We start from the raw sequence: 15,296 nt of genomic DNA, 5'->3' as shown, positions 1-15,296 counted from the left end.
CAGCAGTCCTTTTGGCTTATAGCTGCAGCAGCATGGTACAAAAGGATTATGTACAATATTAGGTCTGAGCGGGCAACTACCACAGAAAGATATGCTTCTCCCCTGTTGCTGCAGAGAGCAGAAAGCACAGTAATTTGGATATTTAACAGATATTTAATGGCAAAAATCCAATTTTATATGGCAGTCAGGGTAAAAGAACCTCAGTTAACAAAATTACTCCTCTCCTTGAATTTTTCAGGGGCATCCTCTTTTCTTCCCTGTAAAGTCCCAACTATCCTCCTCCACCCCTTTTTCTCCTTCTTTGCTTTTTGGACAGTCTGTTTTTACATAATCTGGATAGAGAAAGAACAGAGATACTTCATCATCAAAGCCAATCAAGCTGCAGATCATTCAACTGTACAGTATTGATTCTACTTTTCCTGTTAAATTGTGCATTCTATTTATAGTGACAATCATCTTTCTGTGCCTTCTGAAAACTCAGAGCATCCACACCAGATGAGTTACAGCTTGGACCACAGAGAGCCAAGGATTCCCTCCACCACAAAACACATTTCAACATCACATCCAGTTTCACCACCACGCTGAAGGGAATTAAATAAAGCCATCTTAATGGCTTATTAATATAACTCATAGAGAATGAGAAAGCGTCTAGATGATTTGGCCTAGAGCTCAGCCAAAATTGGAGATAGGCAACATTTTACCCCTTTAAGTTTAAATGGAGATACTTCTTCCTTGTTAAATAATTATTTACATTTTACACCTTTATGGCATGGTTAAAAAAACTTGCAAATTTTATTTGACATAAAACACAGGGACAAAGAAAATTCTCCAAATACTAAAGACAACATTTTTTTGGAAAAACTTCATTTCTCACTGTCACTTTTTATCAAAACTTGGCATTTTTAAAAGAAATGTATGTGTAAAAAAAAAAAAACCCCTTGTGAATGCTTTTTACCTAGAAGTGACAACAGGACAGAAGATGCATCACAAGCAGTTATACCTCTTTCAAATTTACCCCAACTCCCTAGAAAAATAAAAGGAATACTCTGAATTAAATATGTCAGACATTTGAATGTGCATCAATAATATTTTAGTCGCTTCCAGGTCGCTGATTAACTCGACTTTAATTTCAACACTTTCCTCTCAACATTATTCCCTATTTAATTCAAAAGGCTACATTGTTAACTAGCAGAATCAAAAACATTTGGGAGGGGGAAGTTACAGATCATCTGGTCTCCTACATAATGCAGGACATCCATAGATAAAGATTTTCCTGACAATGAGGACAAGTCCCTTCCAACTCTGATGATATTCTATGTTCTAAAGCACTGCAGTGGACGGTTCCCAAGCATTCTGTTTCTCTAAGAGCCGAGGTGGCGCAGCAGTTAGAGTGCAGTACTGCAGGCCACTTTAGCTGACTGTGTTCAGCAGATCAGCGGTTCAAATCTCACCGGCTCAAGGTTGACTCAGCCTTCCATCCTTCCGAGGTAGGTAAAATGAGGACCCAGATTGTTGGGTCGTGTTTTCAGCTTCGTGCTCCTCGAAGCACGAAGCTGAAAACACCAGCCTGAAGATGACGAATGGGACTTCGTCGAAACGTCACCAAGACACTTCCAATTTTACGTGGGAGAAAACCCGAACAATCAAAGACCTACATACAAATACCCGCGAAAACCTCAGAAAACATATATATATATATATATATATATATACACACACACACACACACACACACATACATACATATACACACACATTGCTTACCGGTGTACACCGCTTAGAGAGTGCTTGCACTTAAAGCGGTATATAAGTCTCATAAATAAATAAATAAATAAATAAGTGATTATATCAAGTTTGTCTACTTTTTTTAAAAAAAAAAACAATGTCCACTGTAAGCACTCTTTTCCCTAGGTGTTCCTGGAGCAAAGGAGGGAACCAAAATCAAAGTCACTGTCTTTGTTTTCTCTTGGAGTTTGTATCCTTCAGAGATATACTGTAATGGTGATAGACAGAGTCCACCTCCCTCTACATTTCACTCTCCTAACACTTTCTGAGGTAAAGACCATGATTGCCTACCTTCACAAAGAGTTGTCTGGAGACACAAAAAGCTTCAAATTCCTTCACATTGCCTCCATTTAACCACTGGTTAGACCCTTCTCTTTATGATTCAGAGAGGAAAATCCCAACTTTTCGGAAAAATGCTGAAACTCTCCTTTTCCTCCTCTTTCTCCCCCCCCCAAAGTAAGCAAGGCTGGCTTGTGAAGATCTCAGAGTAGCCTTTGTTGTCATGGAAACTGCTCACTCACCACTCAGTGAAGCAGCCAGTGCAACTCTTGTCCTGCCCCTCCCTCCTTAAAGGCCACAGGGGCCAAAATCAGAGCCCAACCAGAGCCAGGGTGACTCTCCCAGCAGCTTTGCGGCCATTCACCAAGGAAGGAAGAGGGAGGTTTTTTTGCTCTTGTTAGAAGGCACTGGATAATATTTGAAAACAGGACTCCCTTTTTGTAGTGGGGAGAAGTGAAATATTATCTATGCTTACAATCATCTACATCCCTTGCCATATTTTTTCACTGCTTTTTTTACAGACATGGCTAAGGTGTTCACCCATTTTTTTTAATTCTTGACTCAATGCTGCACAGCCAACCTTGCATAGTCATTCTGAATTTTGGTCAATGTTGGAAGAGACAACCTGACAAGAACATCAGCTGAACAAATGACAGGTAATGCTTACAAAAGTGAGCAACAGTCACAAAATGTGGATAAATACCTCTGGCCTCCCTGGTTAAGACAGAAATCTCTGTATGTGTTTGTTCAGCTCAAATTTTGCATCTCTTGCAGGGATACTGCTTAAAATGTAGATGTTAAATGCCTTGCTGTGTGATTAATATCTTTGGCTAAATGTGCAATTTCCCTATTAAGCCATCCAATCTATCAAAAAAGGATTGTTATGAATGAGCTTCTGTTCAACCAGTTCACTCCAGGGACAAGGTTCTTCTGAAAGGGTTGAGGTTAATTTACCCTGATGATGTTCTCAAGTAGTCTTACAGAAGGTATCTGAGAATGGGGAAGTCTCTCCTGCCTCTGAAAAATACAGCATTGCCTCATTTCAGCTCCTATCTGCTCTTAAGGTTCACATGTTACTTTGCAAATCTGCGTAACATTTGCATGTATTTTCAACTGCGTATCATTCACAGAAGCCACACAAACTACAGCTCATAGATATGTTGCTCTAAATCTAACAATAATAAAAAATGAAAGAAAAGCAACGAGAACCCAAATCAAGTGCGAAACAATCAAATTCATTAGTAACTGACAACAGGAAGAGGGGAAGAGAGGTAATGATAAAATCCAGCACTGTGAGGAACTGGATGGGAAAGATCAAGCTTCAGTTTAATTGAGCAACACTAAGTGATTGTGGGTTTTGAGGTTCACTGGTTCTGGGTAATTTCCATCTTTGTTCTGAATGTGATTGCACACAGACACACCCCAGCAGACCTCCATGGCTCCTGCAGATAGCAGCCATGACCAGCAGGTCCACTTTACACATCCATCTTGTATGCAAACTATGCATCTTCCTGAATGAAGAGACCCTGCTCATGGTTGCTTATGCCTTGGTCACCTCCCATTTGCACTAATGCAATACACTACACACAGAGTTGCTTGAAGACCACTTGGGAGCTGCAATTGGTTTAAAATACAGTTGTGCAGATAGTTATGAGTGCACTGTGGGATAAGATGGATAGAATCAGTTACAGCAGACATGTCAAACTCGCGACATCATGTGACGTTGCACAACGTATCAGAGCTTTTTCCCCATTGCCGGCAATGGGTAGGTGCAGTTTCCCAGTGATGCGACCGGCCCGTGGGCCGGCAATTTGACACCCCTGAGTTACAGGAATGATGAGTGTATGTTGGAAGTTCTGAAAGATCTGGTTAAGGACAGATCATCATGGAGAAAATCTATGTGGTTAAGAATCAATGATAGCTTGATGGTAGATAATCAAATTATCTGCAACATTACAAGCTGCCCTGGCTTTCTTATAGGCTACCTGGTGTAATTCAAAACATGAGTCATCAAGCTGGAAGACCTCCATGCAGTTGTGTGCAAGACTGCCTTTCTACAATATGTCTGTTTATCCTATGTGACTGAATATAATGGGCATGTTTCAGATGCTGTCTATGAGACAGTATCATCTATGGCAGGGCTTTTCAACTAGTGGTACGTGTACCACTTGTGGTACATTAATGAGTGGCAGGTGGTACGCAGCCCTGCCTAGCCAAGTGTAGTGGGGGAGGGAAAGAGCCAGCACAGACAAGGACTTGCAGTGAGAAAGTCCTCTGGAGCTGCAAAGTCCCCAGGCTCACTTCTGGCTCACCCTCCCCCATGAGAAAGGAGGAGGGAGGTGGAGACAGGAGAGCCTATAAAAGGAGGCAGTTTGGGCAGGAGAGGGAGAGAGAGAAAAAGCAGCAGCCTTGGGAGGAGGCAGAGTCAGCTGCACAGGAGGAGAAGAAGAAGGAGGGGGAGGGGAGGGGAGAGGAGAGGAGATCAAGCAGGCTGGCCATGAGCCGATCTACAACTGCTGTGGCAGCCACCTGTGCCGGCAGCAGCAAACAGGCAAGAAATGCAGCGGGGGAGGGATCGCCCTCCAAGAGGAGTGAAAAAAGGCAGCAATGGCTGGAGGTGAGGCACGGAAGAGGGAAGGAGATGGAGAGTGGAAGGATTCTTATGTGCTTTTGTGACTTTGAAGTTCTGGGACTTGTGCAATGAGGGCTTTGTGTTCTTAAGGAGTGTTTGGCCATTTCTATTTGGCTGATGGCTGATGGCTGGTGTTAGCTTCTATTGCTCTGCTATTGTTAGCTGTAAGTTTTGCTGCAAGGGATTTCGAAGTATTTTTCTCCTGAATGGATTTTGCCTGTTGCATTCCTTTACTTATGAATGGAGCCATTTGGGGAGGCTGCCTTAGCTGGCAGCCAGTACTTACATTTTTTTTTCTTCCTTAAGTGCGCCGGCTGCGCTCCTTACTTTCCTTTCTAGCCAGTAGATAATTCTTAAAGGGGAATGTGCCTTTTTAAACTAGTTCACTCAGCAGCTTTTCTTTTCTGTCTCTGGAGGCCTTTCCTTGTTTGATCAATATATGGAAGAGGGAAAATATGGGGGGGGGGGTTCAAATTCTTCCTTCAGAAGGAGATGGGAATGAGAAAAAGGGAGGCAGGGGAGGGAGGGAGGAAAGGAAGTCCTGCCTTAGCACTTGGCCACCAGCAGCTCTGCCATTGACTTTGCTTGTCAAAAGGTTGCAGAAGGGGATCACATGACCCTGGAACACTGTGACCATTATAAATATGAATCAGTTGCCAAGCATCCAAATATAAATCACATGACCCTGGGCATGCTGCAATGGTCATAAGTGTGAAAAATGGTCATAAGTCATTTCAGTGCAATTGCAACTTTGAACAGGTTTTTTTTTTTTGGGTCATCAAGTTTTTGACACCTTGCTAGGTGGTACTCGAATATTGCCATATCCTAAAAGTGGTACAATCGGTAAAAAGATTGAAAAGCCCTGATCTATGGAACCTAGGTAGTATGCCCTTTCTATCACAGAGCCTGCCCTGTGGAACAGCATCCTACCTGAGAGTCAGATGGCCTCTCATAAGGACCTGAAAACTTGATTTAGCCATATTAAAGTTTGACTGATTAAACGAGCAATCCTGTTTTTGTGCAGGCACTTTCCAAAGTGTTGGATGATCCTGTCTAGAAATGATAATGAGCTGAATGTGAGTGCTGTAGTTGGTCTCGATTTTCTGTATTGGATATTGGTGTGTTTGGTTTTTGATTCCTTTGTGTTTATGTTTTTAACCATATGTAAACTTCCTAGAATGGCTAGGGCAAGTTGGAAGGCAAATAAATAAAAGGGCATCTGGGGCAAAAAACAACAACAAACCAACCTACCAGAAGACTGGCCTCTTTAGCTTGTTTGGAAATAATTTTCTGAATTCTCACACCTGTGTTCTATTGTACGGCACACCCCAAAGCACAATGTGGCTTCTTGGATTTTGGCTATGTTGTGCAAATCTGCTGTTGTAATTTATGAATCATGGTTTATAGTTTAACATAATGTATAAATCCAGGCAATTGTGATTTAGTCATAATTAAACAAATAACAGCTCAGCAAGATGAGTAAACACAATCTGTATTTGACAGTAGTACATATAACATCTGTCCCAGAAATACTTATTATAATTCAACAGCAGAATCTAAGAAAGTATGATTCATCTGCATAAAAAGTACACATATCTACCAACACTGAACTACAATCTACAGGTAACAACGCTATACCTTCCTAGAGAAACTACATTTCCAGCAAGTACCTAAAATATTGCCATTGCCTTTTGCTTTGCCTCTATATCCCACCCCATGGAAAGTCCAAATGATGTCAGAATCAAAATTAAAAGATCATCCAACCAGCCTTTATCCATTGTTTTATTTTGGAGGGGACTTGAGACTTGGTTTCACTTTTGACCATGCCAATACTATGTGACCAATAAACATGTTCTTTGAGGACGTTTCAAGCCTCGGAGTTCTGATTTATTTGGTCTTGTCTATCGGAACCTTGACATTGGATTACCAACATCCAACCTCATTTTAGCTTAGTCTAGTATGATCCCAAGTCTTCATGAGTTTTTATAGATTGCATTAAGTCATCATGTAGTTTGCTCGGTTTGGGCCGAGCAGGTTCTATAAAACTCTAATATACAAATGCAACAATTTAGCTTCATTAAGATAAACCAATATTTGTGCCGATCCAGCCCAGAAGTCTGATCCTGTCAGTAAAGAAACTCCTTAGGGTTGCTTCTCCACAAACTCTCTCATCTGTATCAAATCAGTTTGGGCTTATCTATGTTTTATTGCACCACATATAGCGAAAAGCCAAAGCTGCTCACTATCCATGTATTAGCAATGCTATCAGCTGGGACTTTCTACCCAACAATTTTACTCCACAAGAAAAAACAGGTGAAAAAAAACACATATCTGTCCAAAGAGATATGTATGTTTCTTTTTCTTTGGATTTTCTTCCAAAACAGACAAATACAAAGCAGAACCTCTTGGGAGAAGCCAATCTTCATCCTTTAGGAAAAACAAAATGCTTAGAAATGCCTTAGAAGATCAAGGCTATTCTCCCAAGTTCATATCTAGTGGTTTCTTCTCTTACTTGCTTCCTTTTCAAAAATAATGGGAACAAGGAGAAATGTATACATGGAATACTTCATCCTCTCCAGTGCTATAACCACAATGCTGGTCCTTTATTAGGAAAGATGCCCCTTCCCCAAATTGCTAATAATGAAGTTCTCTCCTTCAGATGCCAACACACATCCACAGCCTGAAGATGAGATTGTAAACAAGGATATTGCTTGAGAAACCCATAATTACCCCACAAACAGCTGCTTTGCTTCCAGGTGTTTTTTTTTTAATGCAGTGTAGTTCTGTGTCTTTTAACTAAAAATGAATACATTTTCAGAGGTTCACACCTGATCTTCAACAATTAAGCCAGATAGCTGTCATACCACAAGTTAATTTCCCTGATTCAATTAAAGCTGCTTAGGCTAATCCATGTTGTTGCTTGCTGTTAATAACAGCCTTGGAGATAGCATGCCGGGCTCCCTAACACTACTCTGCTCAAACCGGCCTTCATCTCACTCCCTTCCAAAAGACGAGGGTTTCAATCTCATTGGAGTTTCAGCAGCAAAGGATTTTCCCATTATTAACTGAGTTCACACATTGGACTAACACATGATGGCTTTAACCAGAGAGGCTAGCGTTTCATATGTTTGGTTGCGTTTGCCCAATAAGGTAATTTATATTGCTCAGCTGTCTAAGTCCCATCCATGGATCCAACTAGTTAATATGGTTGTGCATGCCCAGAGAATGGCTGAGTGAACATAACAAGCTACATTAAGCTTAAATAGATATAAATAGTGTCATGTTGTGGGACTCAAGCCATTCTCTAAGCATATAACCCAGACCATCACATTAAGCCATAATATGATTGATGGGCATAACATATGAATAGATCAGTTGTATTTGTTTATCCAGAAATACCCAGCCAAACTAACCAAAGCTTAATGCAGTTTAGCTTACTTTAAACAACATTTCCAGATGTGAGGTTGCACTAATGCCAAAGTTACAATTAAGGAGCCTATGTCACTAGGCAAATAAGATGGGGTTCAGGACTAATTGATTGTAATGTTATTCCCACAGTGGTATCTATCTTTTTCATGCTTCTATTTCAGCTCTCACTCCCACTGAAGTGCAGTAAGAGTTTTATTCTGAAAACAGACTGGGAAAAACTAGTGTTTTCCTACCTCTTTCATGTGATTGTGAGATCTTGGGCAACTGTGAGCTTTAAAAAAATATAATCATGAAGGAGGAGAAGCAACAGCAACAAGCACCAAGTTGTAGAGATGTCTACAAAAAAGAAAAGAGGCTAACAAACCATGGCCAGCCAAAATTTAGAACATTTACAGTATATATCCACCCAATTCAAACTTGAGAATCTGGGCAGCATACAAAATCATTAAAGAAAAAAAAAATACCAATAAAGCAAATTAAAACAATTAAATGACTATGATCTAAAATATATCTCACCAATCAGGAACACTGCTAAACCTGACACAGGGGATGCTGTATATGCTAGGTAGATGTTTTAAATACAGCTAGCATTAAGTCATACTTTACAGCTCATAGAAACATGACTGTTGTGCCATGGATCCAAGTTTATAAACTGGAAAGATCTGATTCACACATCAAGCATAACAATAAGCAGATTGACTCTGTTAAGGCAATGTGTGACAAACTGATATTAGTACTTTGATTATCAGAAGTACAATATTTAGCTTTTAATTCTCCCATATGCTGGAAGAAAAAAATGAAATACATACCCATCTTCCTCCAACTTGATGAGGGGAAATGCTAACTAAGCCCAGAATTTATTCTTAAGTAGCAGCTGGAATAGAAGCCACAAGAATTTTGCTGCAGTTTCCTGAAAGTGCAGAACATTTTAGAATATATTTTAGAGCATTATAATTTCCAGGATGTTTGAGAAAGTCATGCCTCCGACACCTGACTCTTGCAAACATTCTGGAGCAGATTCCCATGTGCTATTATGAACATGAACATTATGAATTCTAAATTCCCAGCCACAGTGATTAATTTTTTCAGCTGCTGCTATGCATATGTAGCTAAAGAAACCTTCTAACTAGAATTTGACCCCAGATAACTTCAGGGACATATTCATGAGTTTTCAAGGCAACCATATGGAAGTCATGTTTTAATTTTTATTTTCTAGCCCATGTATTTCCTGGTGCAGTATACAATCAAATCATTGCCTATCCAAATGATATACTCAGCACTATGCCTCAAAGATTTCAGCAATCTCCTCTCCTCTCCTCAAAGATTTCAGCAATCAATATTAGTGGCAGTTAGTTATGGAAAGAGGAAGAGGTCACTCCTGTCCATATGAAGTGAAAAAAAAATCAAACCCTGGCCTCCAACTGGAACCAACCCAGTGGTGGATGCCAGACATCCTTCAAGACCAGGCAGATTCTGCCTTCCTGTTTCTCCTAGAAAAACTAAAAGCTCAAGTTGTTTTTCCTGTTCTGCGAGGTCAAAGCAAAACCCATTATATAAAGACTCTCCTGAGACTTTTCTGAAGTCCTCAGCAAGAAACCAAGAAAATCCATCAGAAATTGTGCAAACTCTTGAGGTTCATCTCCTTAGCATTTTCTGAACAAAACTGGGAGATGCTTGCTTCACTTTGAAACAGATGTTAAGACAGCTATATGATCTAGTCCAGAAAAGGGAGTAAAAGTATCTTTAAGGCAGATTTTTTTTAAAAAAAGGAATGATTCATAAAATGGCAATAGGAAAGTACCTTGGCTAATATCTTTCTGTTTCCCTTTATTGTTTTACAGGTCAAACAGCCAGCTTTAGCAATGGCACTTAGACTTATGTACAGCTTCACAGTGTTTTACAGCCCTCGCTAAGCAGTTTACAGAGTCAGCCTATTGCCCCCAACAATCTGGGTCCTCATTTTACTGACCTCGGAAGGATGGAAGGCTGAGTCAACCTTGAGCCGGTGAGAATTTTAGCCTCCAACAAGTAACATATTAAAGATTTTTGCTACAATACTAAAGACATAAGAAACTTTAATTGCCCCTTATTGCCAGTGTCTCGGTGATATCACACATGAACACCCTTCTACAGCATTGTCACTTGTTGGAGGAAGTGTCTTCCATTTTAGCTCCTACAGCGATGTCCTAAAAGGAAAGCCATAATCAGGGGCGGAGACAGACTGATTAAAAGAGAAAGAAAAGCCAGCTTTCTTATAACACCATTAATGCCAAATCCGAGCACTTTCCTTATATTCACATGCCTCCTGCTTTAAATGTAAGCCCAGTGCTCTTATTCAGTTGCTCACTACAGAATTCTTTGTATATCTGGGTAATTTATTTGCTGCCTCAGTTTCCCAGTTCCAGGGTAGACGTAGGGGGCTACAGCTGAGATACAATCTTCCCAAAGTCATAGAGACTGTTGACATCTCTGAACGAGAGAGACTGGAACATCCAAACTATTACAGGTAGTCTTCAGCGAATGACCACAATTGAGCCCATATTTCTGTTGCTAAGTGAGACAGTTGTTAAGTGAGTTTTGCCCCATTTTATGATCTTTCTTGTCACAGATGTTGAGCGAATTACTGCCATTAAGTTAGTAACCGGGTTGTTAAGTGAATCTGGCTTCTCCCCATTGACTTTGTTTGTCAGAAAGTCAGAAAAGATAATCACATGAGCCGGGACACTGCAACCATCGTAAGATGAACCAGTTGCCCAGCATCTAAATTTTGATCACATGACCACAGGGATGCTGCATGCGTGGCAAGAGTGAAAAATGGTCATAAGTAAGTTTTTCCAGTGCTATTGGAACTTTGAAGCTGTTGTAAGTTGAGGACTTTCTGTATTTTGGAGCTTTAGTTTGCAAAAATCTTTCTTGCAGATCAGCTCACTTTAATTACTACAAATGGACGATCAGTTAGTGATCAGAACCTTGCATGCCTTTGGAATGAAATGTCCATCAGAGGACAGGGAAGTAAACCCAGCCTGTCAAAGGGCAAAGAAATAGATGGAAGTCAGCTTAGTTAATTTAAGTGATAACTCTTGCCAAGGTTTGCCCAAAGCATCCAAGGGCCAGGTGGTGCTTTCTGAAAAGAAAACCAAAGAGCTTTCAGCTATTGTGAATTCCCATTTCGGAAACACCTATATTTTACTGCGCTGTTCTTAGCTTGCAAAATAAGCAATATATATCACTTAGGTACCTTAACTTTTCATGTGGCATTTAAGGAACAGCAAACCCAGAAATGGCACTACTTTTAAAAATTCTAATGCATAGGAAGTGGGATAAAATAATGAAACATTAGTTATAAAGGCAACCCCATTCACTTTTGCATCAGGCATCAGGAGATGAAGACCCTTAGAAGCCAGTCAGCTTGGGCTCCATTCTACCTCATCTGAACATTTCCAAATTCAAAAGGAACCAAAGTAGAGCCACAGAATAGATGGAATGTTGTAGAAGATACCTGGAGGGAAGTGAGCATGTTACAGAATCAGAGTTGTCATGGCAAAGCTGGGCATCATGCAATGAAATCCCAGTTGGCAAGGCAGAAAGACCTGGTTCTCTGTATATTTCTGTCAATCCTAAACACACCTCCTGAGCAAGGGGGGAAATCAACAAATTTCGGACGGGGAGGGAACGTCATTCTCTTTTGCAACCCATGTTTGTATGGAGCGGTGGGGATGTGGTTTCCTCTTGCCTTCCTTTCCTAGTAATCTGAAACTGAACACACATACCCTGGAGAACAAAGTGCTTATTTTACCATTTAAACGTGAAGCCAAACACTAGCAAAAGTAGATGGAGGTTAATAGAGACACATGTCATACAGGTGTTACAAAACTGGAAACTTGGCCACAGAAGAATTATTATTAAATATTGTTGGGGATTGCAGTAATAATTCTGGCAAAAATTGGTTTTTTTTTTCTTTTTTCCTGGCTAATTGTCAGATTGCTCACAATTCTTCTCTCCACTGCCATACAAAAGACTGCAATGGAGAACCTTTCTGTCCCAGCTAAAAACATCCAGGTCTCATCCCGAGACTTGACAGCGCTATGCATTCACAGGGGTGCTATTTTACTCTCTGGAAAGCTGTGATAAAGGGTCAGTGGATTTGCCAGTTCCCTGGCAAAGTTATAATATGCATTCTGTTCTGCTTAACCTGCCTATTAATAAATTCAAGTGTCAGAAAAAGCTATCAACCTTCCTCAACTTCCCTCGGAAGGAAGCCCAACCAGAGCAAGAATTGCACCTGGGAAAGTGATAGGGGAGTAAGATCCAGGTTTCCAACTTCAATAAATTCCCTTGACCCCGCAGGATGACGTGCCAGGACAATGCCTATGAAAGCAGCGGGCTTTACCGAGACCCCAAGAAATTTAAAAGGTGTCTCACTCTGTTATTTGTATTTGAAGCAGGTGGCGCAGTCTGCTGAATAGACCAATATACAGTATACAGGAGTAAGCAACAGAGGAACTGCACCTTCCTGCCACAACAGCAGAAAAGCACTCCATACATGTTCAGAGTCCTCGCATTTAGAGGCCGAGAACAAGAGCCGCAATGGAATCCAGAGGGATTCGAAAGAGACGGAACGCGACCAAGGCTCCAACTACTCGAAGTAGGGCGCGCCGCTTTCGCAGACTGCCGACAAGGCGCCCTGCCCCAGCTTTGGCGCGGAGGGTGAAGAATCCCCAAGGCCGCGGAACTCTCGCGGGGAAAGACCCCCTTCCCGCGCGCCGCTCCTGATCCATAGCGCTCTGCACGTGCTCGGGAACATCTCGCCACCCACCCTTTCGGCAACGCCTCGGCTACCGAGCTGCCGCTCCGCGAGGCGGAGACGGGGCACGTGCGAGGGAACCAGAAGCTGCGCCGCAAAAGCTCACCTGGGCGCGGCGGCGGCGGCGGGTCGGTCGCCATCGCCTCTTATGCTGTCCAGCGCAGCGCCTCCCCGTTCGCCTCTCCTGGCCGCTTGCGCGCCGTCTCCAGCGGAGAAACTGCGTCTCGATCCCCGGCCTGACAGAGGCTCCCGCTCAGCGCTGGAGGAGCTGCTGCTGTTCGCACCGCCGCCCCCCTTCCTTTAAAGGCACAGCCGCCAATTCGCGGGGAGGGGAGAGGTCTCCTTAAGCGGCTGGGGAGGGGCTGCCGACCCACCCCGAGCCGAGGCCCCAAACTGACGGCACCCTCCCGGTGGCGCAGGGCTGCTGCAGCAGCTGCAGGTTGAGCCGCCGCGCAGCCAGGCAGAAACCTTGAGTTGGAGAAGCTGCACCCGCTGTCACGCCCCTGTGGCAAAGCACCGGCGGAGGGCCGGAAGAGGGATCGGCGCCCTCGCAGCGGCTCTTCTCACTCTGCCCCACGCGTCGTTGAGACCAAACTCGATGGGAGGATCTTCCGTGTCCAGAGCAAGAAGGAGGTCCTGAGCATGTACAGAGCGCATTCTCAAAGGGATGTCTGCACAACCGGCTTGAAAGAAAATTTAGCGATGGCTGTGTTCGTTTGATATGTTAAGCTTGGCTGGAATGGGAAGTGATCAGGTTATAAGACAGTTAGACAGCGGTATATTGTGCAAACTCACAGTACGGGCAAATTCAGTAACCATGTTGTGTTGTGTGAATGAACTCAATGCATTTATCTTTCCAGTTCTGGAATTATGGCAATACCCTTGCTGTAGGAAATCCCAAGGAATCTGGGTTGTTGAAATTAAAGATACAGGTAATCTTTGACTTAGGATCACAATTGAGGCCAAAATTTATGTTGCTAAGCGAGACATTTGTTAAGTGAATTTCCCCATTTTACTACCTTTTTTTGACACAGTTATTAAATGAGTCACTGCATTGGTTAAATTAGTAACCCAGTTGTTAAGTGAGGCTGGCTTTCCCATTGACTGCTTGTCAGAAGGTCATAAAAGGTGATCCCATGATCCTGGAACACTGCAACCATCAGAAATATGACTCAGTTGCCAAGCATCTGAATTTGATCACATGACCATGGAGATGCTGCAGCAGTCGTAAGTGTGAAAAATGATCATAAGTCACTTTTTTCAGTGCTGTTATAACTTCGAATGGTCACTAAAGAAACTTGTAAGTCAAGGACTACCTGTATGCTGGCGGGGATATCCCCTTCCAAGCTCATAAAGGTCAGTGCTTTAGCCTTCCCTTCAAGTTACAGACTAGGAGGTCCTGTCTTTCTGCCCTCCATAAAATAACATGGGCTGCACCTGTTACCTGTCTGAATTCACTGGTGGAGCCAGCCTTTCCTGGGGATGAGGGAGGGGGAGGGGAGGTCCAGTTGCAATGGCACAACTTTCAACAGGCCCCCCACAACACATGGTCCTTGGCTGAAAAATCTGGGACTTGTACCCACAAAGTTGGAGGATAACCGATAGGGAAGGATGCACAGTTCATGCACACTGGAGAGAGGAAAACTTACATTTTCTTCTGCTCTGTCTCTGCCTACTAGGTGGGTAGGCAGTTAGACCCAGATTTCAGAAAGAAACGCAGAAAACTGATGGTCCCATCTATTATCCTCTGTTCTCACCATCAATGGCTCTCCAAAGTCTTAGACAGAGACTCTGATACTCTTTGATACTAGATTCTGTTTCAGTGTGAACTGCTAGGGTTGAATCCAGAATGTTTAGTTTGCTGAAATTGTGATTACATTCCACCAGATCTTTATTATGGTCATAGACCAGCATAAAGAAAATGTAATACAAACAATAATTTTAAAAAAGCTAAAAAGTATAAAAACAAAAGGTATACAAGATTAAAAAGCATTCAAAATACATTTTAAAAGGCTAAAATATATGAAAAATAAAAATATCTATTAAAATTAAAACAAGAAATACAAGGGAACATAAAAGTTAATATATGACTAACTAAATCTATCACAATACAAAACACTCTTGCCCAACAAATTAAATGCTCATTAAGGCTGGTCTGAGGCACAGATCATCATCGGATGGATTTTAGGCACTGCTGCGCAGAACCTAGCAACATTATATGTTATAACAGAATTAGTTTCTGCAAGCAGTAGGGAGGTATGCAAGTGTCCTGTGTGCCCTGAATATTTATATAATAATGGTGAGATGAGGCTAGTACGAAAATGTCTGTAATACAGGCACTAGAGAAGCACATGCTTTGTTGTTTCT

General features: G+C 42.0%; 1 protein-coding gene across 1 annotated transcript in view; it reads right to left on the bottom strand.

Moving 5' to 3' along the window:
• The window catches only part of PITPNM3 (PITPNM family member 3), a 127,764-nt gene extending 113,890 nt beyond the window's left edge, over window positions 1-13,874 (bottom strand). The window contains exon 1 of the mRNA XM_039346192.1: window positions 13,036-13,874. Within this exon, the coding sequence (XP_039202126.1) occupies window positions 13,036-13,069 (34 nt within the window). The 5' untranslated portion in view covers window positions 13,070-13,874. The remainder of the gene's footprint in view (window positions 1-13,035) is intronic.
• Window positions 13,875-15,296: the final 1,422 nt, after the last annotated feature.

Source organism: Crotalus tigris, unplaced genomic scaffold, assembly GCF_016545835.1.
Source record: "Crotalus tigris isolate CLP2741 ecotype Arizona unplaced genomic scaffold, ASM1654583v1 scf7180000017987.690289119674:8195010, whole genome shotgun sequence".
Classification (NCBI taxonomy): domain Eukaryota; kingdom Metazoa; phylum Chordata; class Lepidosauria; order Squamata; family Viperidae; genus Crotalus; species Crotalus tigris.
Note: the sequence above shows the minus strand (reverse complement) of the source record. Positions and strands in the feature narration are given on the sequence as shown.